We start from the raw sequence: 26837 nt of genomic DNA, 5'->3' as shown, positions 1-26837 counted from the left end.
AATTATGTTAGACTATCTTTTCAGTCTGCCAACAGATCAATTGCATGTCCATGATGCTGTGTTCCTAAGTGCGAAAATGTCACCCACTAGCATAAGTTATCTCTAGTTGTTCAACTTGCGTAAACCACAATTCACATCACATACGGATGCACATGCTTTATTACTCCTGTTACTTGCGTATACTGATAGTTTGTTGTTATGTTACCATATACTCTCTATTTTTCGCGTAAAATTACGCTATGAATTAAATGATTTTTTTGTGAGTTTATATGGTGTAAATGAAGTCAGATTTTGGCGTAATACCCCAGTCACACATACGGCGCGGATAGCTTCGTCTAGCCACGGATAGAAACGTAGTAATCCGTATCGATCCGTACCTGAGCCGTACCTTAAAGTAATAATCCGTATCAATCCGTACGTATCCATCCGCGCCGTATGTGTGACTGGGGTATAACTGTGTATGTTACTCGAGTCTACTCTTCATTCAATTCTCTGAGGGCCATCAGATGATACATGATAGCTTACCTTGAACACGTTGAATTATTTGACTCAGTAGTGTAATTTTATTACTGTCCTTATTTCCTTATTTATAGCTTGAATTTAAAATGAAAATTACCGTGGGGGATGGGGCGGGGGTTGAATTAGTATTAATATTATTAAAAAGTGTACAGTTAAAACAATAAGGGATTCCGCATCTGTATATCGCGAGCGAATACCAAAGAAATATCCACATCTTACATGGTTTAACATAGCATTAACTATGAATCAACCTTAAAAGAGTTTATTTGAGAAGATAAGTGTTTTAACTCCTATTACTCTTGATTCGAAGTCACTGCGAGATTGACATACACATGAGTAAGCTTCAATGTTTGGTCAGATTGGCAGCCATTTTGTTTTTATGACATCATAACACAAAACGGCAAAGAGTTTTACTTAATACTTAATTTATTTATAGAAACTATTTGAATTGTACTTTCTTTATCCTGACAGACAAAATCAAAACAAAACTCATATGATTATGCTTGACGCCTTAAGCTAAAACAACTGTAGAAAGAAAATTAATTTGTTACATAATTTATTCGGCAGTGTGTAAATGACGTCATATAATGGCAGCCTACATATTTAGCCATTATTAAAAGTTTAGTCTGCTGTAGGTTCCTGAATAGAGTTCTGATTTTAACAATTCATTCAGCATATTTCAGAAACTCAACGGCAACGGACTAAAACACCCACCTGCTCTGAGGGTAGTAATAATACAAAATAATTAATTTGATTGTTTAATCACAGAGTGTACTCTATTTATAAATTGCTTATTGTCGTATAGCCAAATCAGTATCATCATCGAAGACATTTACAAACAAATTCAATACATTTCCACACAAATATGCAGATTCCAATACAGTCACTGAGTGTTAAACATTTATTTCCTCCTCCGTCGTCTGCAAATGAAAATATTGATAATAAATTGTTTTCTATCAATGTAAATTTACAATGTTTAGATCATTTTTTTTTAATATATAAAAGTCCTTGATTTCCGTCAAAGGCAATCGGGGTCAGGACCCCCTCATCTACCTTTCCCTCATCCCTGTCTACTGTTGGTCAATATCTTTTAGCATTTTAAAACGAAATGAGCGTACGTACAGAGCACAGACACTGTTTCGGCATATTTTAAAACTCATGCGGCCTTTAATAAAACATAGTCCGACGGAGCCGGGTACCAGAATTGACACGCTTTCAACTTCTTTTAACAGGATAATTACTACACGAAGACTCAATAGGTATCATTTTCTGAACCTGGGACATGTAGTTTTTGAACCCACACGACCCAGATTCGAACTTAATTTAAGGATCATCAAGAGAAATATTCTTACCAAATTTCATAAAGATTGAGTCACAACTGTGGTCTCTTGAGTGATCACAAGCTTTTCCTTAGGTTTTTGACCCCATAAGACCCAGTTTCAAATCTGACCTAGAAATCATCAAGATAAACATTCTTGCCCAGAATCTTAAAAATTGGGTCATAACTGTGGCCTCTGGAGTGTTCACAAGCTTTTCCTTTGATGCGTCCGTGTGACCTAGTTTTTGACCCCACACGACCCAGATTCAAACATTACCTATAGGTTATCAAGACAAACATTCTGATTAATTATCATGAGTTTCAAATCTAAATTGTGGTATTTAGAAAGTTGACAAGATTTTCCTTTGATCTAGCCTATTGGCCTAGTTTTTGACCCCACGTAATCCAGTTTCAAACTTGACCTAGAAATCATCAAGACAAAGATTCTGATAAAGTTTCATAAAGATTGAGTCAAAATCGTGGTTTTTAAAGTATCGCCAAACTTTTCCTTTGATTTGATCATGTGACCTAGTTTTTGACCAAACATGACACGGATTCAAACTTGACCTAGAAATCATCAAGACAAACATTCTGACCAAGTTTTATAAATATTGGGTCACAACCAGACGTCTAGAGTGTTCACAAGCTTTTCCTTCTAATTTACTGACCTAGTTTTTGACTCCATATGAACCGGTTTCAAATCTGACCTAGAGATCATCAAGACAAACATTTTGACCAAGTTTCATAAAGATTAAGTCAAAACTGTGGCCTCTAGAGTGTTCACAAGCTTTTCCTTTGATTTGACCGAGTGACCTAGATTTTAATCCCACATGACCCAGATTCAAAACTGATCTAGAAACTATCAAGACAACTATTCTGACCAAGTTTCATAAATATTGGGTCAAAACTGTGGCCTCTGTTCACAAGGCAATCGTTGACGCACGACGGACGACGCACGACGGAGGCCGAACAATGACCGGTCACAATAGCTCACCTTGAGCACTTTGTGCTCTGGAGAGCTAAAAGCCTGTGTACAATAACCTACATAAAACCGAAGCCGTCACAGTGGCAAATAAATGCGACAGTTTGAAGAAATGTGTCAGAGTAAAGGGGAGCAAAATGTATCTAAAGGATGCTAGTTTCAGAATATATTGACGTCAATTGGAGAGAAAAAAACTTACCTTTGGAACAAATACACAGACCATTAATACATTGTATGATGAAACCGACATCGCAAAATATGTGCTGACAATCGCTGGGACTCTGACAATAATCCGCCGAAACTAGAACTGAAAGAATATTGAACCTTCTTTCAAAAAGTGTTTAATGATCATATAAGGTAATTTTGTTTCCATTCCTGGAATGAATATTTGTTTTATGCGTTCGTGTCCATGTTTTTCATATATTGGTTATAAACTGGTTATATACTGGTTGAAAAAAAGAAACAACAACACCCACTTCAGAAATTTGACGTTTTAACTACAATTAACGACGTTGTTTAGAAGAAAGTGGTTCGAGAGAGACTGGAAGATGGATGGAAAGATAGACGGACGTACGATCGCACACAGACAGACAGACGAGATGATTACGGGTCCAATACCTTAAATCATTTAAGGACATTTCAATGATTAATTTAATGATATCCCAAAATCGAATGAATGACATAAAATAAAAATAAAATGAACTCATTTTGTGATATCTAAAATTCATAAATGGATATCATAAAACAGATCTGAAAATATCATATAATCCAATAATCGAATTGTAGATATCCATAAGTCAATTTGTGATCTTTACTAACAGAATTTATCATATCTAAAATCATTAATAATATCATATAATGGAATTTGTAATATACACAAATGATGAATGAGTTAAATTTGTGATATCCAAATTGAAATTAGGATATCACAAAACGGTGAATAAATAGTAAAACGGCACCCCATAGTTTTATATGTCGAAACTGGATTATAATAGTTAAAGATCCAAACAAAAACATTAAAACATCTTAATTTATGTTTTTCCGCTGTACATATATGTTTGCGAGTATGCTCCAAAGACGGCCCTGCAAGTTTTTCTGAAGATAAATAAGAATGGAATGTATAGTTTGCATTTTCCTAAAACATATTCCGACATTTCCAAATTAAAAAGAGTTTTCTATTCAAACAGAAAATTAAAAAAAGATATGTTTTAAAGAAAAAAAATGTTTCAGCTGAGAAAATAGAACACGTTACATGAAATATTTGACGGATTCATCACCTTAGCTTTGAACTATTTTTACTGCTTCCAGCGTGACACAAACACGTTATATCTGCTTGTATTTCCAAAGAAACTAAGAGGTAATATACAGATTAGAATGTACTCAAATAGGAGTAATATTATGGCTTCAGGTAACGTGTTTTCTATTAGAGATATTATTCTGTATAATTTGTAATCTTTCCAGCCATTTATATGCCTAGTACCAATTATTCACTCTAAGAACTAACTCGGTGTTACATGTGAAGAAGTCCAAAATGTAGTTCCATGCTGTTGATGAAATTTATCATCATGAGTCATATGAGGTTGTGGCAGTTATATTTCGGCTTAGATCTAAACCATTTTTCATTTTGAATGTTCAGATTTTAGTTTTATTCATTGAGGAAATGTCTACATAGGCGTAATTGCTAACTGGCAATTTCATGGGAGCATTTTTAGACGGTGATGTATTTCAGAACAGATTATTTTTCTTATATTTAACATAACATCTCAATATTTATTTATTTTTGGTAAGAAGATATGTTTTACTGAAGGACTATATATGGTTTTCATATCTTTGAAATGCTCTAAACTCTGAAAAATGGGGGCTCAAGATTTCATTGTTTATATGAAAAAAAAGGGAACTGGTATATTTTATCCTAGAATCTGCATTCAAACCACACACTTGCTCTGTAAAATATACTCAGTCTCACCTGTGACACATAAAATTCAGCAATATCTTGGCTGTAAATATGCATTTTCTGAAAAAGGAAAATATACCCTAAACATTGAAATTGGAATAGATTTAGATTTACTACACTTTCTCTGCAAAATTGCACTGAAATTATAATTTTCTATCATAATCCGACCAAACTAGCCGATTTACAGCCACACCTAAATAAGTTTCAATTTTAACCCCTATTCAGCTTAATTAGCTTAATTTCAAATTTGAATGTTATCGTGATTTTTTAACTGCTTAAAGAAAAATGAGAGCGTGTTCTACAATCTTAATGATTTCACTTTAACTGATAAGATTACATGTATTATGAACCAGTTTTGACAAACTATGGACTTTTGATTATGCCATCCTTTGTTAGTTTTGACAGTCGAATAAAAAGCATAATCTGAGATAATATATTTTTTTTCTGGCCAGATGTAAGAGTCAAAATTATAGTATACTTGAGAATGAATATATATTATAAATGTTGCAAATCTCATTCTATTTAAACATTTATTAATCAACATTACACACTAGATCTAAAATATTCCTTACAAAAGAAAGTACAGACAATATTATTAAACAAGAGCTGTCGGAGGACAGCAACGCTCGACTATTCAACAGCCTTGTCAACTGAATAAAGACAAAAGTCAATAAAGGAACTTAATCTTGTAAATATGCAAAACAGAGTTATGGAACCTGTACAGTGCATATCAGCTTATGACAGTGGACACTTGTGTGAAGTTTCAATCCATTCCTATTAGTGACTACTGAGATATCAGCTTACATACAAAACCTTAACAAAAAATTTCTAAGTCGAAAAAGGGGCATAACTTTGTAAAAAAGCAAAATAGAGTTAGTTATGGAACCATTGCAGTGTAAGTCAGTATATCACAGTGAATAAGTGTGTGAGGTTTCAATCCATTCCCACTAGTTGTTACTGAGATACCAGCTTACATACAAACGCCGATGCCGACGCACGGGCGAGTCCAATAGCTCTACTTTTCTTTGAATAGTCGGGCTAAAAACAAGATGTTGTACCAAACATGCAAAATTGTTGTAAAGCGAAATTATCCGGTACCTGTAAGATTCAGAAAGTGTTACAAAGCGTCTTTATCCCGCTGTAGATGGCCATAAAAGAATAAATGAACATGTCTGACCTGCAAATGAGCACAGTAAAACTCCAATTACAATATTCATCTTTATCCCCTGTACAACAGCGTTGTTTATCACTACACGCACTTGTTGTCCTTGTTTTCATAGGAACTACTTTGCTGACGGACTACTTTCAGTCCTAACTTTGCGCTATCCTCCTTATTGCTTACAAGAAACCTTAATATATTAGATAACTTAGTGTTTGGTAAAAGAAAAAACAGTCTTTTATAAAAAGACACACAATAAGAAACTTTTATATTACAGAATATTGCGCTGCGCTGGTCGTTGTGTGATCAGATAAGTAAACACCTACATGACAGAAGTGTAACGACTATGTTTTTGTATAGATAAGAATAAATACCTTCATAATCATATGGTATTCCTAAACACCGCAAGACTGTCTTAACAACTGCATTGTATATGTATGTGTATTTCGTCAAGCTACGTCATTTAAATTGAACTCCACGTTTAAATTCCATGTCGGTGTATCATTAATGGTTAACGCTTTACGTTACGTTTTGCGAAAAATATCAAACTGCACCAAATCATAGAAAGAAAGACTTGTTTTTACATGAAAAGTGAAAAGCATGTAAAGCATGTATATTACTCTACGAAACAGTATACTGATATAAACATTGAACATCGGAAAAGGACTACCTAAAGAGGCCCCACTTCCGGACAGTAAAACGCCTTAAAAAACTCACCATTTTCAAGGAACTCTAACATATATTCGTTTTGATGCATTTGCAATAGTGTACGAGTGATGAAATTTCACATAACTAGGCGGAACACAGCTTTCAGCAATTGTTTATTTTCATTTCTTTACAAATGGCATTCATTTTAAAAGGGGGACAACTTTTTCAGAATATTTTTAGTATCCGTCGAACGGGACAGTACGGCAGAATTACAACACACTAAATAGCTGTTCTTCTTTATTCTATATAAAATCGACATATTTCCAATGGCCGCAGCACACATCAGAACCCATTTTAAAATTCTGCAACTTACATTTTCTTGAAGAATATTGTCAGTGCTGAAGAAAAATAAAAAGAAAAATGGGGGTCATGTTTGATGCAAGAAAATTATTTTCAGTAAACACACAAACTGCAAAATCAGCTAGAAATGAGACCCCAAATTGTAGTGGTGGTGTATGATCTAAGTTTCCATGAAAAATTCTGTAATGTTGTTATTTCAGTATGAAAGTGCTACCTACATGTCAAGAATAGATCTGTCATGTGATTGCAGCAAAAAAAAAATGAAAACAAAATAAGGAAAATAGCCCTACCGAGCAAAAAAATCTGAGGACTATTTGAATCCGCCATTATGCGACTACCATTTTTTTTTCGCGCCATTTTCCTATTTAGTGTCTGTATGCCTAAAGTTCAGGTAAATATTGGTAAAGATGTTGTTCGTTTATCAAATATTTCTGTGTTTTGATGATATACTCCTAAACCTTAAAGAACTTCTATGAAGTAGTGCATCTTTCTTCTCTGACGCCTAATGTGCCACCAAAATACAAAGTAACCAGCCGACATGATGAGTTCTGTGTAGAAACAAAACTGAACTATGCTAGATATGCAGGGAATTTCCAAATTAATTTCATGTAGGTCGTTACTACCTAAGGAGTATTTGAAAATGTATACATTGTTTCATAAACGTCATGAAAACCTTTCTGGTAAAACAAATATAATACAGATAGACAACCAGATGACAAGATGGAAATTTTGGACCTTTCTGAAGTAACCTGTTTTCAAAGCTTTATCTGCAAATATATTCAATCAATCCCTCCTCAGTATAGTTTTAAAAACCTTACACTGTTGCAACAAAATGTGATGTAAAGTTAACAAAATACACCAATTACTGTGCATTCTGCTAAGTTTACTTTTTTTATAAAGAACATTGTTTGGCCTAATATTTGTCGCTAGTTACTTGTATTTAAAACCATATATAACTAGAAATGCTTTTGAGAAAAGCGCATGTCCCTCACAACTGCCTAATCATCTAAATAGTAAGTCAGTCTTTATATACTGTTTACTTTGAGCACATGTGCATGCGCTTTTTGACACCAAAAGGACGCCTATATAGGCGCCGGTTTGAGGTAAAAAATGCGCAAGAAATCTGTGTTGTTGTTTTTTGGTAATTCAAGGGCCATCATTCCGAAAAACCTGGGCCGATTTGGCTGGTTAACGAACTTGGCCAAGGACTTATGAACAAACACATTTTGTTCAAGTTTGGTGAAGTTTGCACTTAGAGCGCACATAAAGTGCCCTAAAGACTCGTACACTACTAATGATAAGTAGTGGGTCTGGTCATTTTAGGTCACAAGATCTGAGCTTTTTCGGTAATTCAAGGGCCATAATTCCGAAGTGCCTGGGCTGATTTGGCTAGTTATCGAACTTGGCCGAGGTCTTATGGTCAGACACATTTTGTTAAAGTTTGGTGAAGATTTGATGAGAAATGCTCCACTTAAGAGTGCGGACAAGGTTTGTGACAGACACAAACAGAGACACACACACAGAGACACACAGACTGGTGTAAATCAATATGTCTCCCACACCACTGTGTGGTAGGAGACATACTCACACACCACTGTGTGGTGGGAGACATAATTACCATTATGGAAACTCAAGTGAATACAGTTTTTCTTTAGTGCACCCTTGTTATCCGGATATACGAAATGCTGTGATAATTCCAAAATGCTACAAAATGGCCAATCAACGATTTTGAAAATTTCAGGTTTTTCGGTAAGTTGCTGTGGCTTGATAAGAGATTTTAACCACCAGATGTTGCAAAAAGAACGGATGATGAATTGTTTCCATGGAACTCAAACTATTTTACTGTACTTTTGTAAAACAATTCACAATATGTTAAATAGTTTACAAAATCCATGTAAGTTTAGTTTGAAAATTCATAAAAAATATTTAGAGTTGTTTTTCATGCTTGTAATTCACTGTATATACGGCTCTACCATTATACTATCTGATATAGTTTACAGTAAGCTGTTTACTTTTGCCATTTTTATGTCAAAGCCATTTATATTGATCCTTGTGTGAAAAATGGATAATAACCGAAAATGACCATGGATAATGCCCAACATGCGTTGTCTTTGAAAGTGGATAATAGCCGACATTGATTGTTTTCATTGACATCCCATTACAGATTGACCGGTTTTGTGTGCGTGGACATGTTTTGGTAAATTACTTTGTAACAACATGATGATAAGAACCTGTTAACATTTTATATACTGGTAACAGGCACAGCATACAATTTGCACCTTCCTGGTATCAAGTCCACAGGTGCATAAGTATTATTTTTCCCCGCTGTCCCATTTTACCCTACGGTTTCCATATTCTCTCTCCTCTCTCTCTCTCTCACACACACACACACACACACACACACACACACACACACACACACATAATTTCTCTCTTTCTCTCTCTCACACACATTTTGCATGAAACGTGAATTAAATATTTTTTTTCAGTTCTGAAGATGTACAACTTTAAGTGCTATAGATATGAGACGGAGTGGTACTCCCTGACTGAAGTAGTGTCCCATTCTATGACTTATCATTAAGAGTTGTGCATTGAAGAAATTTTGTTTGTTTGATTTTTCCATACATTTGCTTTCATTCTCAAGGTACACCTATTTTACAATGATTCTGCTTAGTTTTGGTGCAAAATATTGTGAAAAAATATAGAGAAATAACAATTCATTACAGATCACCCCCATCCCCAAACATACGCGAAATTTAGCCCTGTGCAAGCAATATTTCAATTTATTTTACCTTATTCGTGGAATTTTCATTTTAGATCCATTTAATCGTTATGATGCATGACATTTTCATTCAGAAACATGCTAACTCCAATAATATTTAGACAGTTGTAGAGCTAAAATGCGAGAAAAGACATTTATTACGTCCTAAAACGGACCAAAATAGAAAACTAGATCTAAATTCAAAATACAAGAAATTTAAGAGTTTCAGCCATTTGTTACCGTTTTACATTATAAAGAATAGATTAATGGCATTTTCGTTGATTTTCGAGGAGTTTGACAAAGTACCATGTATTGCCCCTTATAGGCTGAACACCACTAAATCCAGCTGTTCTTTATTTCATATAAAATCCACTTACTTCATAACGGTTTTTCGACATTTACTAGCATATCAGATTTTCAGAGACTTATATTCCCATAAAGAACTAGATTGTTACTTTAGAAAAGCAGAAGAAAAGGGGTGTTAACTTTTATATAAAAAACTACAGTTCGTTAAATACAACCCGCTGAATTTACTACTTTTCGCTTCTTTCAATTTCTCTTTTCGAGACATTAAATTCTTACGCCGCCATTTTTACCTAGTATGCGACAGGAACATGCCGATTTCAATAGAATGCAAAGTGATACATACTGAAACGCGGTAGGGTAAAAGTAAGCACGTTGCTGTCAAGAGAATGCGCTAGGAAAGGAAAAAAGATTAATACTATGTATATTTGGACTACTTGTGGCTAGACAAGCGGAGGCTTACATTCTATAGTGATCAGTCTAAATATCGTAAACTTGTACTAGATGAAGCTACTGGAAAATATGGATACTGGACAAAAGTGCTACCTGACTTGGTTCCAAAAACATTAAAGTTGACAAATAAAAATATTACAGTGAGGAATGGATTACTTTTTGTGACAAATAATGATGATGATGTAACGCAAATAAGAACACATATGAAAACGAAAGACTTTCTAACTACAAGAGATTCAGCTGTAGGAAAGCCTAAGTATCAGTGTTATTGTGAACGGTATGAAGACACTTTGCAAGAAATTATTTCACACTTTTGTACTATCCATGAAGATAGTGTTTTAAAATATCGCGAATATGTGTCGAATGAGAATAGGCGTGAATATCAATATAAACTGCATGAAGGAATAACACCAAAAAGTATTCGACGCGCTGGTTGTGAAATAATTGTCAAAAACAATATGGTGTTGATTTGTGAACTGAATATCAGTAATTAAATATGTGTACAAGTTTCAAGAAGACTGAAACAAACCAAAACAGTTACATTCTATTAAAAGTGCGACGAATATCAAAGATATAGACATTTACCCTTTTGATAAAATGTTTCAGGAACATCTGGTATTGACTATGTGTATGGTACATTGCATTGAGATTGCTACAGTAATTAGTTACCACATTTCATGCGTATACTTCTTCAATATACAACATTCTACCTTAAGAACAGGATATGCAAAATTTCAAACTACAATGTTGGCTATTAGATCTATCCATATAACATTTACGGCTTTATCTTCGAAATTTCTATGAACACTTTGGTCAGTATCCATCGACTAGTACATATGCTTATATATTTGTCAATTTGGGTTATTTGATATAAAATAAAGACTTCTGAACATGTTCATATCATTGTTTATATAATAACTGAAAAATGCAAAATAATATTCATTACCAAAAGTCCATTGAATCAGGTTGACAACGCTTTGAATCTCCAAACTCGTTCTCAAAAGCAAAATGTAAACATTGTTTAAGTCTTTCCAGAGTGAACAAAATGTCCCAAAGCAAATTGTTTAGTGCAAATGGTACAGCTTCTAAACCATGTTGAATCAGTTATAATACTTTAAACGATCAGAATGAGTAATTAGAAAATATTGAAAAAAAAAAAAACCAAAAAAACAATGTCCTTACCAAGTTTGACATTTCATCCAGTTTGTAGCATTTTGGAATTATCGCATCATTTCGAATTATCCGGATAACAAGGATGTAGTAGGTCTTTTCTCATGCACGACAGCCAGTTAACACAAATTAAACACTATGTCGGTCATGCATAACAATTAATATAAACTATTTGTGCAAAACTGGGAATTTCCCAAATTAACAGAATTTGTTTACTAGTATTCAAAACAGCCGGGGACTTTCAACTGGTATAAATCGACAGTTTGTAGCAGTGAGCATACTTCTATCTAACTTTATAGTGCTATCTCACTCGAATATCATGCCGTAGACATGTGACGTAGTACCCTACCCAGTCACATTATACTGACACGGGCTGACCATTTCCAGAACCATCCTCATAAAGCTGAATAACAAGCGAGGAGATATTAGAAACACTTTTTCAAGTGTTTGGTATGACGCAACCAAGGAACCAAGGAGAAGACCTAAATCCACCGCCTCTCGAAGCGGGTGCTCAACCACTAGGCTATCGAGACGGTCGTAACAGCTAGCGATACAAGCACACCAATTAGGTTGTTCATAATAACAAGGACAATGCTTGTTGATAAAAATAGGCAGGGTTTTTCTAGTGTACTCAGATTTACTAGAGAGCTGTTTGGCAGAGTTGTTACCCTACTGACTCTGAATCACTTGCCCTCAATTGCTGCAAGTTCGAAACCTAACTTTGGGTATAATCACTATTATGTGAGGACGCCATCCAGATGTCTTATGGAAGATCGGTGGCTCTTCGCATGGGCCCACTCGTGCCTAGTTAAAACCAATGGAGGAGCACCTGCACTCTTCCACCACCGCAGAAAGTTGACAATATTGCGTACGATTGTGTCGGTGTGATTTTAAACAACGAAAACACATGATTTTCGAAATTAAAACAATTTCGGTTGGTAAACAACTTAGCTAGAAGTTTCTTCAGTTAACACATTGTTGACTGTGCATAGCAAATCACGAGCAAAGATTTCTATAGCTTGTGCATAACAGTCAAAAATGTTCCATGTTCATGTATTGTAGACATCGTCATATACTCAGATTTTGGCCAAGTTAAGGACTGTTTGGAAATTTAACAACTGATCTTTAACACTTAATTATGTTTACCACGTGCTTTAAAATGTAAGACTTTCACTTTTGAGTTTCCTATCCTGGTTGTCCAATTAAGAAGCGTAAGTATCAATTATAAACCATTTTTAGCTTAATGCATGATATAAGCATAAGAACTTTTGTATTATATTTGTCAGTAATGTGCATTGTAAATTATATATTTATCCAAAACATATTTAAAATGTAAAATTGTAAACTTATTATTACCTCCTTTTGCCTATCTTGGCTGTGCAACAAATAATTATTGGAAAAAAGTAAATTAGGTATACGGCCTCTTGGTTCAGATTTATAAAATATCCGAGTATTTATCATATGCAAATGTAAAAGTATGAGTTATAATAATCATTAGAATCAAAAGAAATACTCAGCCTCTTAAATTTGTGTATTTTCATATAAATCGGGTGGGGTGGTGGGGGGGGGGCTTTGTTCGTTGGGTTGGTTCTGGGTATATCGCCGTTTTTCAACAGTATTTCAGTTATGTAACGGTGGGCAGTTTACCTAGTAACCGGTTTTTCTGGATTCTGTACCAGTACAAACCTGTTCTTCGCCAGTAACTACCAACTTCCCCACATGTATCAAAGATTGAGGAGAATGATTTGAGACACAATGCCATTTATCAAATAGTCACGGAAAACATACGCCTCGCCCGAGGATCGAACTCATGACCGAAAGATCCATAGACCTGCGCTCTCCCTATTAAGCTAAGCGGGTGGGATTTTATTGTTTTTATAAAAGTAATGCCGAAACAAATATTTCTAACAGGGATCTTACACTGTGTCTTTTTTATCCTTAATAAATCTCAGACAGAATATTGCTTAAATGGAATTATCTAGCTCAAATTGCTATATAGCATTATTACATTAAAATCTTATTATACATAAATGTGCTCATTAGACAAATTCGTAATAAATAATTGGAATAAGATCTCTGTTTGGTCTAAATACAACAGTGGCTTTAAATAATGTAAGGTGGTTGACACAATAGGATCTCTTACGTGGCTTGGACAGAGCTTTTATGAGCTTTTATGATCGGTTTAACGCCACGCCGACACAATTATGGGGCATAGAGCGAATTTCCAGCTTTGAACCCAGGTACATCTCCGTGCATTACTTTATCACAGAGGGGCACCTGGGCAGAACCACTCACCTCCCGTAAGCCAGCTGGATAACGTCTTTGCATAAATAATTCAACGCCCATGGAAGGCCCGAACCCACATCGGTGAGAGGCTAGTGTTTTAAGCCAGTGACCTTAACCACTTGGCCACTGAGGCCCGGGATAGAGAAATTAACAGTAAATTAACACTCGTTTCTATTTTTGTAATTGTAATCTATAATATCGAGTCTGAAGATAGAAATGATAGCAAGCCTTAAATTAGGTAACAATTTCATTTTTTTTTGTCGCTATTTTTCACGATCTGCCAAAATTACTTAGTTTTATTTCTTCTTTTTCCATAAACACTTTTTAAGTATCTAGATAAGAGACTGTAGTGAATGTACGGTGGCACAGAGGTGACATCCGCAACACTATATTTATATTGTGGCCACAACTTAGCAAATTGTGGCCACAACTTAGTAAATCGTGGCCACAATTTAGTAACTTGTGGCGACAATTTACTAAATTGTGGCCACAACGTATTAAATTGTGGCCACAATTTAGTAAATCGTGGCCTCAACTTAGTAAATTGTGGCCATAATTTAGTAACTTGTGGCCACAATTTAGTAAATTGTGGCCACAATATAATACTGATATAAGTCGTGGTCACTAAATTGTGGCCACAATTTACTAAGTTGAGGCCACGATTTACTAAGTTGTGGCCACAATTTAGGACCTTGTGGCCACAATTTACTAAGTTGTGGCCACAAGTTACTAAATTGAGTAAATCGTGGCCACCATTTACTAAGTTGTGGCCACAAGTTACTAAATTGTGGCCACAAGTTACTAAATTGTGGCTGCGATTCACTAAGTTGTGGCCACAATTTAGTAAATTGTGGCCACAAGTTACTAAATTGTGGCCACAATTTACTAAGTTGTGGCCACAATTTAAATACTGTGTTGCGGATGTCACCTCTGTGCCACCGTATGAATGGCATCAAAATAGATTTCGTATAAAAAGTTGTACTTAAATTTGTTTTGTCAAGCTCATTAAAGTCAAGTCAGCTCTGCATTTGTTTTACTGACTGTAATAGGGATATACGATCCCGATCATAAGGCATAAGAATAGTTCATTTCTGGACCAGTTGTTCGAAACTTTAACAGGCGCTTACGGTCGATAAACTTTTACGTTTATATTTCAACATCATGAAAGACTTAGAAAAACAAATGTATGAGTTAAGGGTTATGAACACCAAAATTCTTTACAGCATAATCAAAATATCGTACCAAGAATAATTAATTAATTAATTGTGAGTCATCAGCATAAAAGTGATGATTCAGTCCATGGCTTCTCCAAATTGAACCGACGGGCCTTGTGTACATGATATAATTTTTTTCGGTCCTAGGACAGATCTCTGTTGTACACTGTATTTCATGTGGACTGGAGTAGACAGTTCGCCATTTACTGAGACTGTTTGGTAGCGGTCATTCAGATAAGAAGTCATCCACTCTTGTGGTTTTCCAATGATCTCGTCCTTTTCCAAGCATTTAAGCAATGTTTCATGGTCGATAGTATCAAACGCAGCTGATAAGTCAAGCATTACCAAAATTGTGATTTTGTTTTGATCCAGGGATTGAAGAATGTCATTTTGAACTTTGAGAAGTGCAGTTTCTGTCGGGTGATGCTTTCTGTATGCGACTGGTGCTGTTCATGTAGGTTCTTCGAAGTCAAGTGCACTCAATGCGTTTATCTACTACTTTCTCCAGCACTTTGGAGACAAAAGGTAGGTTTGATACAGGCCTGTAGTTCTTTAGTTCATTGGACTTAAGGTCTGTTTTTTTTTTCGAAAGAGGTCTAACATGAGACTTTTTGAATTCTTTTGGAACATAAGCAGTTTGCAGTGATGTGTTGATAATTTTTGTCAAAGCTGGAAGGAGCTAATCAAGGCATGTCTTTAAGAGACAAGTTGGTATTGGGTCTAATTCACACGACTTACATGGGGGATGCCTGAATAATATTCTTCACTTCTTCCGGGGTAGCTGGAATAAAAACTGTTTAGGCGGTCCTACATTGGTGGGTGTGTTTCAGTGTCATCTGAAATGTCACATACAGAACAGGATGCTATGTTTGCCGTATTTTGTCTATTTTGTTTATGAAAAAGTCACTAAAGTCTTGTGCGAGTTGTTTGGAAGATGCAGCTTTTGGCAAAGTGATGTCAATTGTAGCACCTAAGAGATTCCTTGTGATTTTGAAAAAAATCTCTTTGAATCTTTGTGGCATGATTCCACCTTATTTGAGTAGAAATGTAATTTTACCTATTTTAGTAACCTATTTACTGTTGCACACTGTTCTCTGTACAGCTGGTGGTCTACTGCCAGTCCTGATTCGCGCCTTTTCCTCTCCAACTTATGCCTCAAATGTTTAGCATCATGAAGTTCTTGTGTATACCAGGAACCCCTTCGTCTCTGAATGATGGTTTTTGAGCGCAGTTGTGCATGTTTATCAATAATTGTTGCAAGTTCTTGTGTGTATGTGTTAACTAACTCATCAACATCTGTCATTTGCATGATTGTCTTCAAAAACTCTGAGTTCAGAAGATCCCCTTTAAAAGGGTCAACATCAATTGCAGGAAAGAGTTTTTCTCAGTGGTGGAGGTCTGGCAGCCTTTACTTTGAACGTCACTGAAAAATGGTCGCGAGAGACCTTACCGCTGTTGTCAGAATGACCTGGATCATTGACTTCCATATTTGACAGGATGTCATCGTAATCTCGTGTAATGACAGCATCCAGGATGTGTCTACCGACGTGAGTTGCTTCATTCACATGCTGTCTCATTCCCTGTGCATCCAAAGTACTTACAAGATTGGCAGTGTATGTCAGTCAGAATGTCAAAATGAAAGTTTAGATCTTCTACAATGATGATTTGTTTGTCAGTTCTTGCAAATATAGATAGGAAATTGAACCATTCATTCTCAAGAAAGTCCCCTGTTTTAAGTCCGTTTCCCCAGGATGGTGGTGGTCTGTAAACGACAACTAGACGCAAAATGAAATCTTTTATGCTCAAATTGCAGTCCATGTATTCGAAATTTGAGCAATCTTTGTCTCGTGCTGATGCAAGAAGGCGGACGTCTATAGAATTTCTATAATTTTGTAACCATCTGGAACGTCCTTAGGCAAGACACTTCAATTCCACATTGCCTCTCTCTCTCTCTCTGCTCTTAGAGGTTGGTTCCATCTGGAATGTATCTCGAGAGCCATTAATATAAGTTTTAAGGACTTGTTTGCAATCGAGAATAAATAAATTAGTATAAACTAACAATCTGGAACAACAAGATCACTTAAGCATGTTTTATGTACTGCCAAGCCAAGTTTCTGTAACAGCAACTACATCAAATTCATTTGAAATGATATAGTCACAAAAACAGAGTGCTTTATTTTTAACAGGTCATAATGACTTTTAATGACTTTTAAATAGAGAGCGAGGGCCACGTTGTACATGTACAATATTTTTAATTTTGTTAGTAAAAGGTACAGCTGATACTTTACCTGCACCATGACGAGTCTCTGCAAGTATGGGGTTTGTCTGAGTTAACTCTTGACCGTTATTGGGATTGACCCCTTGATCTGAAACTGTTGAAACTTTGCATGTATTTTGATGACTCTATGAAACCACAGGAATTGCTTGCGGTAGTTCCTGTAGATTATCTATGTTAACCCCTTCATTTGTGTCCCAAACACGCCCTAGTTTAGGAATTCTCCCTCAGGTATCCCTGTACTGAGAGGAACCTGATTGTCCAAGGTTCAACAGATCTAGCTGTTTTAATTTTGATAATAATTGCTGATCTGGCTTTTCAATATTGGTTGATTGACGTATAAAGGTGTTCCAGGCTCTATTTGGGCTGGCTCTAGAAAGCTGGGTATATATATATATATATATATATATATATATATATATATATATATATATATATATATATATGTGTGTGTGTGTAGGAAATTCCCCAGAAATATATCGCCCAGAGATTAATTCGTTCTACCATTACCTTGATTAGAAATAAATATATAGATTAGTTATATATATATAACTAATCTATATATTTATTTCTAATCAAGGTAATGGTAGAACTAATTTATCTCTGGGCCCAGTTGTTCGAAACTTTAACAGGTGATTAAGCTAACGGTCGATTAACTTTTAGGGTTATATTTTAACAATTTAGAATACTTGATAAAACATATGTAAGAGTTAAATATTATGAACACTGAAAAGTCTTTACCGTAGAATTAAAACATTAAACTAATGTGTCCCACCAAGACTTTTATTTTGAATCAAAAGTTAACCGCCGGTTAGTTTAACAGCCGGTTAAAGTTTCGAACAACTGGGCCCTGGTCGATATATTTCTGGGGAATTTCCTACACTACAATGAAGACAGAGTCAACAACTCAGTGTCTATTATTTAGAATAATCTAAAATATTTTCTTTGGCATATTTATAAAAAGAATTTTGGAGCTAGTTGTAATTTAAAGGGTTACGAAGTTTAGTTAAGTTTGCTATAAGAACTATGAATGTCTCAATTAAACTTTAGGCTTCAGTGACGCACAGCTATCTAATAACAACAGATGCACGGATTTAAATGAAATTTCCCATAGTCACATGACAGGATAACAATTTATAAGTGAATTAACATAACCTGAAAACTGATTTATAACATGAAATGTTGTATAAAATACATTAGTGAAGGGGACAATAGACCGCCATGGAGGTTACATTCTACCATTCATTCTTATTTATTCATATTAATAACAAAACATTCAGACTCATTTTCAGCATTTAGAGCATGTCAATGATAGAAAACCTATTTTCATTAGTATAATGTTTCTTATCAAAAATAGAAAATATTGACATGTTATGTAATATAAAAAATAATCTGTTCTGAGAAAATCACCCTCTAAAAATGCCCCAGAAACAGCGTTTAGCAGTTACCGTAGGTAGACATTTTTCGCAAAGAATAAAACTTATTCCAGATATTTTACAATGAAAATGGTCTAGATCTATTCTCAATACTATAGCATAAACATAGCAAATTTTAACTGTCACTCTCATGTCACTCATATACAGATTTATCATAGCATGGAACTACATTTTGGACTACTTCACATGTAACACTGAGTAGTCACTTCCGTTTGGTGTATCCGTCTTAAGAAACATTTTTCATACTAAAGTGATTTTTAAATGTACAGTAACCTATATGCATGAAAAAATACCAGTTCATTTGAAAATCAATTTTCAAGTTTATGCTATAACATTCAGTACTATCTGCAAAATTTAAACTGCACCATCCCATTACTTAAAATTTCACTCCTGCACTGAAACTACATATTTACTCGTAAATGATGCATTTTTGAAAAACTCACTCAAAACATGATTCTGAAAATTTTATTTTTTTTCCCTAAATTGCACTAAATGCTTTCCATATAATCTAGTACAACTAGCTTGTTTTACAGTCCACATCTAAACAGTTAATTTTGAACTTATATTAAGGTTACATCTACAATTCATTCCTTATTTATTCATATTAAAACAAAAATCAGACTCATTTCAGCACTTTAGAGCATTTCAATGATATGAAAACATATATGGTCATTTAGTATACATGTTTCTTATCAAAATAGAAAAATTGACATGTTATGTTGAATATAAGAAAAATCTGTCTGAGAACTCACCTCTAAATGCCCCATGAAACAGCCGTTTAGCAGTTACGCGTAGGTAGACATTTTTCGCAAAGAATAAACTTATTCCAAAATTTACAATGAAAATGTCTAGATCTATTCTCAATACTATAGCATAAACATAAGCAAATTAACTGTCCCTCCTCATGTCACTCTATACCAGATTTATCCATGCAGAACTACTTTTGGACTACTTCACATGTACACGGTAGTCACTTCGTTGGTGTAATCCGTCCTTAAAGAACTTTTCTACTCAAATGGTTTTTTCACTTAAATTGTACAGTAACCTAATGCATGAAAAAAAATACCAGTTCAGTTGTACAATCATTTTCAAGGTTTATGGCTTTTTCGTAAGTATCTAGCACGCAATTTCTGGAAAAGCTGTCGGACATCATTTTTGCCACTTTTCCTTGCTTAGCTTTTTTTTGCATATTTTATCAAGTTTTACCATAAACTGCACTCAAATCACACACTGTTACTGTAAAATATACCCAAACTCACCCCTGGCACCTAAAACATACCAATATTTACTCAGAAAATATGCATTTTTTGAAAAAAATACACCCAAAACAGTGATATTGAAATATTTTTAGTTTTTCTTCTTTTTCTCTGCTAAATTGCACTGAAATTGTCATCTTCTATCATAATCTGTCCAAACTAGCTTGTTTACAGCCACATCTAAACAAGTTTAATTTTTTACCCCTGCTCAACTTATACTATAAGGTTACATTCTACCAATTCAATTCCTTATTTATTTCATATTAATAACAAAACATTCAGACCTCATTTTCAGCACTTTAGAGCATTTCAATGATATGAAAACCATATATGGTCATTTAGTATAACATGTCTTCTTATCAAAAATAGAAAAATATTGACATGTTATGTTGAATATAAGAAAAATAATCTGTTCTGAGAAACATCACCCTCTAAAAATGCCCCCATGAAAACAGCCGTTTAGCAGTTACGCGTAGGTAGACATTTTTCGCAAAGAATAAAACTTATTCCAAGAAATTTACAATGAAAATGGTCTAGATCTATTCTCAATACTATAAGCAATAAACATAAGCCAAAAATTTAACTGTCACCTCCTCATGTCACTCATTATACCAGATTTCATCCATAGCATGGAACTACATTTTGGACTACTTCACATGTAACACTGAGTAGTCACTTCCGGTTTGGTGTAATCCGTCCTTAAAGAAACATTTTTCATACTCAAAATGTGTTATTTTCACTTAAATTGTACCAGTAACCTAAATGCATGAAAAAAAATACCAGTTTCAGTTTGATACAATCAATTTTCAAGGTTTTATGGCTTTTTCAGTAACGTATGCTAGCACGCCAAATTTCCTGGAAAAAAGCTGTCGCGACATCATTTTTGACCACTTTTCCTTGCTTGAGCTTATTTTTGTCATATTTTATCAAGTTTTACCATAAACTGCACTCAAATCACACACTGTTACTGTAAAATATACCCAAACTCACCCCTGGCACCTAAAACATACCAATATTTACTCAGAAAATATGCATTTTTTGAAAAAAATACACCCAAAACAGTGATATTGAAATATTTTTAGTTTTTCTTCTTTTTCTCTGCTAAATTGCACTGAAATTGTCATCTTCTATCATAATCTGTCCAAACTAGCTTGTTTACAGCCACATCTAAACAAGTTTAATTTTTTACCCCTGCACAACTTATAGGTTACATTCTACCAATTCAATTCCTTATTTATTTCATATTAATAACAAAACATTCAGACCTCATTTTCAGCACTTTAGAGCATTTCAATGATATGAAAACCATATATGGTCATTTAGTATAACATGTCTTCTTATCAAAAATAGAAAAATATTGACATGTTATGTTGAATATAAGAAAAATAATCTGTTCTGAGAAACATCACCCTCTAAAAATGCCCCCATGAAAACAGCCGTTTAGCAGTTACGCGTAGGTAGACATTTTTCGCAAAGAATAAAACTTATTCCAAGAAATTTACAATGAAAATGGTCTAGATCTATTCTCAATACTATAAGCAATAAACATAAGCCAAAAATTTAACTGTCACCTCCTCATGTCACTCATTATACCAGATTTCATCCATAGCATGGAACTACATTTTGGACTACTTCACATGTAACACTGAGTAGTCACTTCCGGTTTGGTGTAATCCGTCCTGGAACAAGTATAACTAGAAAATAGATTTTACGTATAAAACCGATCTATTACAAATGAAAGATCACATCTATTGTACCGTATAATCTCTGTGTTCACCACCTGTCACGGATATGGCTGGAGGCATTTTTCTCGATTTTTAAATTCCAAAATATGACACTAAAAATGATTTTAAAACTTCAAATTTTATGCAAACCACTGTAAAATTCTTCATAAAAAGTACGATTTCTTTATGTATAATCTTGTCGAATTCTAGAATTTTAGTTAAGTATTTTCACTTATACGCATGAAAATATTGCGAGCACAGAAAAATGTAGCCGACACATTGACTAATACTTTGAAACAAAATTTAACCAGCGGTTAGTTTAACAGTCGGTTAAAAATTCAAACAATTGGGTCCTGATGGATTAAGAATTTCCATTTTTGTGGCTAACCGAAAGTTCCAATTGTGGCAAGACCAAAATATATTAATATTGATCTCATGCTTTCTTGGTTAAATTAATTATAATATTCAATACATACACATAAAACGTATAATTACAGGACTTCTTATATAATTGACCGGTCCATATTTTTTTGCTATATTACTGGTACATATTCAACACATTTTAACTGGGCTTATAGGTCCATAAATAAACAACGCTATATCGTCTCTCTAGAATACGGCGCCTTAACGATTTCTAGACGTCTAAAACTCTTAATGTTTTCTTCCTAACGTTATTGCAATGTGTACTTTTCTCTGTTATCAAGGTCTGTGCAAACCTGTGTTTCTATTCGTTATCATATCTTATATGCGTACAAAGTATACATTTTGTAATTCTTAAAATATTATTAAATGGTTGTTTTATGCATGTCAAAATAAGTTTAAAGACATCAAAAAATATATTGGTCCTAGTTCCATGATCAAATTCCTTGTATCACATAATCTTAAACCCAAATTAAAAGTTGGTGCAAAAATGTAGACTTTTCATTTGCCATTGGAAAACAATTTAACACTTTAAGATCCATTTATGTCTCATTGTTACAGACGGATCGAACAGCTGCATGTATACACACTGAAAGCAGTTCCAGGGGGACAGGGCATAGTTTTCCACTGACCATGTTCATATACCTCATAACTAGTCTCGCTCGAAGTGGACGGCCGGTAGCTGCCGTTGTTGCATGCTACAATTGATACAATTGAATAATACATGATAGCGATGAAAAATCTCTACAAACACTCGCTCATGATAATCTGTACTGTACACTTATTATCTTTGATCAATTTATCATCTTGGTAAAATAATGTCGACTACAAATACAGATTTAATAAAACATTTGATTATGAAACAGACAAAATTCTATAGCTTTGTTCAGTGTAAAAGTCAGGCTCTTTGTCAAATTAAGACACAGATGAGAAAGTAGCAAAATGCAGGAAAAATCCAAAGTATTCTTACTCATAAAACATGAAATTTCCGCCAGCCATTTTCCATCGTTGCCACATCTTGACGTCAAAGTGACGTTACTTCCTAAGGAAGGTGAAAACCTATCCTTACAGCCCAACAATACCTTGTCTCCTATTGATGTCATATTCCCTTTGACGAATCTTTCTGCTTTCTGCTGCAGTGGTTCACATTCTACATGCAAATAAATCATCTAAGAAAATAGAAATCGAAATGATTCTCACATGTGATTACAAATGGCGTGGGAAAATTCACCAGTCACACATTAAAATTAAATAAAGAATGAATTACGACGTTTAGAAAAAAATCCTTTTTATGCGATCTGGGGTAAGCGCTTATTGATAGATTTATTTTTGCAATAAATGGAAAGGAATACATGTACTGCATTACCATGTTACATTGAAAAAAGATGAAAAACAAAACCAGGGTCGCAGGATATTAATCTGAATCCTTAATTATCATAAAAAATGTAAACTGTAACCATGCAGAGTCTATATACCTCCTACCCGCTGTATGTTGTTTTGTTAAAAATAATACGAGTCAAAATAAAGTTTTAACCGTAAAAATGGCCCCTTTTGTCGGTATAATACATAAAAAATATTTTCCATTTATTTTGCGTAATAATAACAAAAAGTGTCATGGGATGTTCCCGACTGCTTGAGTGCAATTCAGGAATATTATTCGGGATTTTAAATGGTTCCGCATAACTGTCATTTACTTGCATTTGAGGAGAAATTTAATTTCCCGTGAACTTGCTTTTTCTTGGAATTTCAGTTTTCTTTCTAGAATCAGAGAATCGATTTCAGTTCGAAGTCGAATATACCCTTTTGAAATAAACTACACATACACAAGTTCAGATGGTTCTGTTTAACATATCTACACAAAAAAGGCCCAATGGCCACGCGGTCGAGTGGTTTAAAGTCGCAGCCTTTGAATCACTACTGCAGGTTTGAGCCCAAAAGCCAAGGACTAATGCTTTCTGAATGTTTTGGACGAATAACTATTTCATATCAAGTGAATGAACTACCATACAAGATTTAAGGGGGGAGTGATATAGTTGCCGAGTGATGAGGGCAGATTGCTTTGAATTACTTGCCTCTTTTCACTTTTTAATTATTACGACTGTATTGCCTCTATAAATACATGTGAGCATGTTTTATATTATACCTTATAACAATATCTATTGCAAATGTTTTGCCTCTAGAAATACATGAGTGCATGTTTTATATTGTTTTGTCTCTAGGAATTAATGCGTGCAAGTATTATACAAATATTTAGTCTTTAAGAATGCATACGTGCATACTTATATGGTATTTGATAACAACTATTTTTTTCTTTAAAGATACAGATTTGCATGTTTTATGTGGTAATTTTATTGTTTCTAGAGATAGAACCGTGCTCGCTTTATATGGTCTTTAATCACGCGCAAATTATTGTTTTCTCTTAATGCTTTACACGAATATTTAATCATTTGAACACAAACATCTAGTCATCATTTCGTTCGGCCTAGATTTATTAAAATTAAACGAGGTGTTGAATAGTTATTTGCGTCATACAAGTGTGATGCGCTATACATAACCATACATAACCATGGTGGAAGTCTACTGATTGGTTTCAGAACATTGATCCAACATTTTTGTTCGCAACAATTTTCGACTTTTCAAATGAAACATTTTGACAGAATTATTGCGCATGCACTTAATGACGTATGTTTTACCTTTGACCGTACACGTTCCTGTTGTTCTATCACAAACCTCCATTTTACCTTCACAAGCTGTGCTGCCACATTGCACCATAGTCTGAAACAAAGTAGGCTAATTCTAATATGAAAAATTTATGCTCATTTTCACTAAAGGTCGACTTTTTTGAAGCCAAACAGGTGCCAAGGAAGAGTGCTACTATATTTGGTCTACCCTTTCATATAAACTACTGTTAGCTGATTATGGGGATAGGGGAACAGTTCAACTATATAAATTAAAACGGTATATTGTAAAACATTTAACTTTGTACTGCATAGCCTTGACAAATTTTCAAGAATAGAAAAAAAAATCCGAAACTAAAATCTGTGGCGAAAATATTACAGACAATTTAATCATTCGCATTTTAAGACGGACAATATCTGATTTTAGTTTAGATTGTGAGTGTGAATTGAACTAATTTGACTTAAAAAATTATGATGTCTTAATTACAATTATTTCACAATCAAAAATATTTTTTTTTAGTTTTTCGATGGCTTGATAGCCGTAACTAATTGCTAGTGGTACATGGGAATTAAATAAGAATTTGTGTACATACATTCCAAATTTTCAGACGCTTATATTTAAGTTATATTAAAAACAATGTTGGCGCTTCATCCGATGCAGATTATTATTATTATTTTATTAATGAAAAGCAAACAGTAAATATTCACATGCTTTTTTACCTCATAGATATTTCAATAAAGTATATTGTTCTTTTGTCTTTAAACCTTCAGTTTTTCATTTTCTACTTTAAAATACGAGTATATGTTCTATTTCAGATGATAAATTTAACTAGCTTTTTGCATTCCTTTTGTGATATCACTTTAGATACCCACATATTACATTTATTGTGTTAAATACTTACCGCATCATTTCGCTTTTTGTAGAACACCGATCCTTTTACCCTATGCTGCAAAACTGTCGAGCCGCCGGCGGAATTCAGTTCGCATAAATGCCACTGTCTCTTGTAATTCACAGACTTACAAGATGCACGATTTTCACAGTTTACCCAGCAATCCTGTAGACTTATTCCAGGTATAGATAGAAACCTGTGTCCTGGCAGAGCGGCATTTAGCGTTAGAGCCCGGATGTCAAAGTCGGCAAACGTCGCACTAAAATAATTCACCAAGGTAAACATTGCTAAAAACGGGATAACTTTAAAATCCATTTGAATAATCTTCTTCGTCTGTTTTAAAGTCTCTAATTTTAAAGCTTCGTTCTTATGTTTTAATTAGAACTGAACAGCTCCGAATGTTACAGAAAAATAAATGCATTGTAGAGCGTGTCTCATTTACGCGGTTAACTTTAAGGTAGTCGTACATGTTAGGGCAAATTTTCTAGACTGCAGAGGTCTATTTGATAATAAATTTCATTCAAGCCCATGATAAGCGGAACTGATATAAATAATTTTGGTCAACAATTTATTGATATAATGGAAGTAGATCTGTGCTTAGATGACATATAGTTATAAATAGTACGAAAATGATTATACAGATAAATCAGATTTTAATGAAAATTCTCGTATATACAAATGATCAAATAACTAGCACCTGTGTTACATAGTCAGCCTTGCAGGTGTTTAATGTGAGTTACAACAGCTAAATTAACTCGTATACAAACATTTCCATATACAAATTCATCATCAACAACATTTTGAGTTCACAGTTTTGTCAATACAACAGGTTAGCTGCAACAGTTTTGCTACTGTATTCGAAATACAGATACTAGATCTCTCTATCTCTCCTCTCTCTCTACCATTTCTTGCGCACCGGCCTGGCGTTTCCGATGGTTCTAGACATGCCGGCAAAACTCAACTAGTATCCCGTTCTCATTCCAATGCCAATTGTTTTATATCTTGTACATAATCAAAATATTATAATTATG

General features: G+C 34.3%; 1 protein-coding gene across 1 annotated transcript; it reads right to left on the bottom strand.

Annotated features, from left to right (window-relative positions):
* Positions 1-21259: 21259 nt before the first annotated feature.
* On the bottom strand, positions 21260-26108 carry LOC128549765 (uncharacterized). The gene is made up of 4 exons (XM_053527288.1): positions 25819-26108; positions 24932-25013; positions 23209-23388; positions 21260-22936 (listed from the first exon to the last, which is right to left on the bottom strand). The coding sequence occupies exons 1-4, from the start codon at positions 26089-26091 to the stop codon at positions 22794-22796; spliced, it is 678 nt and encodes a 225-aa protein (XP_053383263.1). The 5' UTR covers positions 26092-26108; the 3' UTR covers positions 21260-22793.
* Between the last annotated feature and the right edge of the window lie 729 nt (positions 26109-26837).

This window comes from Mercenaria mercenaria, chromosome 16 (genome assembly GCF_021730395.1).
Source record: "Mercenaria mercenaria strain notata chromosome 16, MADL_Memer_1, whole genome shotgun sequence".
In the NCBI taxonomy this organism is placed as follows: domain Eukaryota; kingdom Metazoa; phylum Mollusca; class Bivalvia; order Venerida; family Veneridae; genus Mercenaria; species Mercenaria mercenaria.
This window is presented reverse-complemented; position numbering and strand designations above follow the sequence as displayed.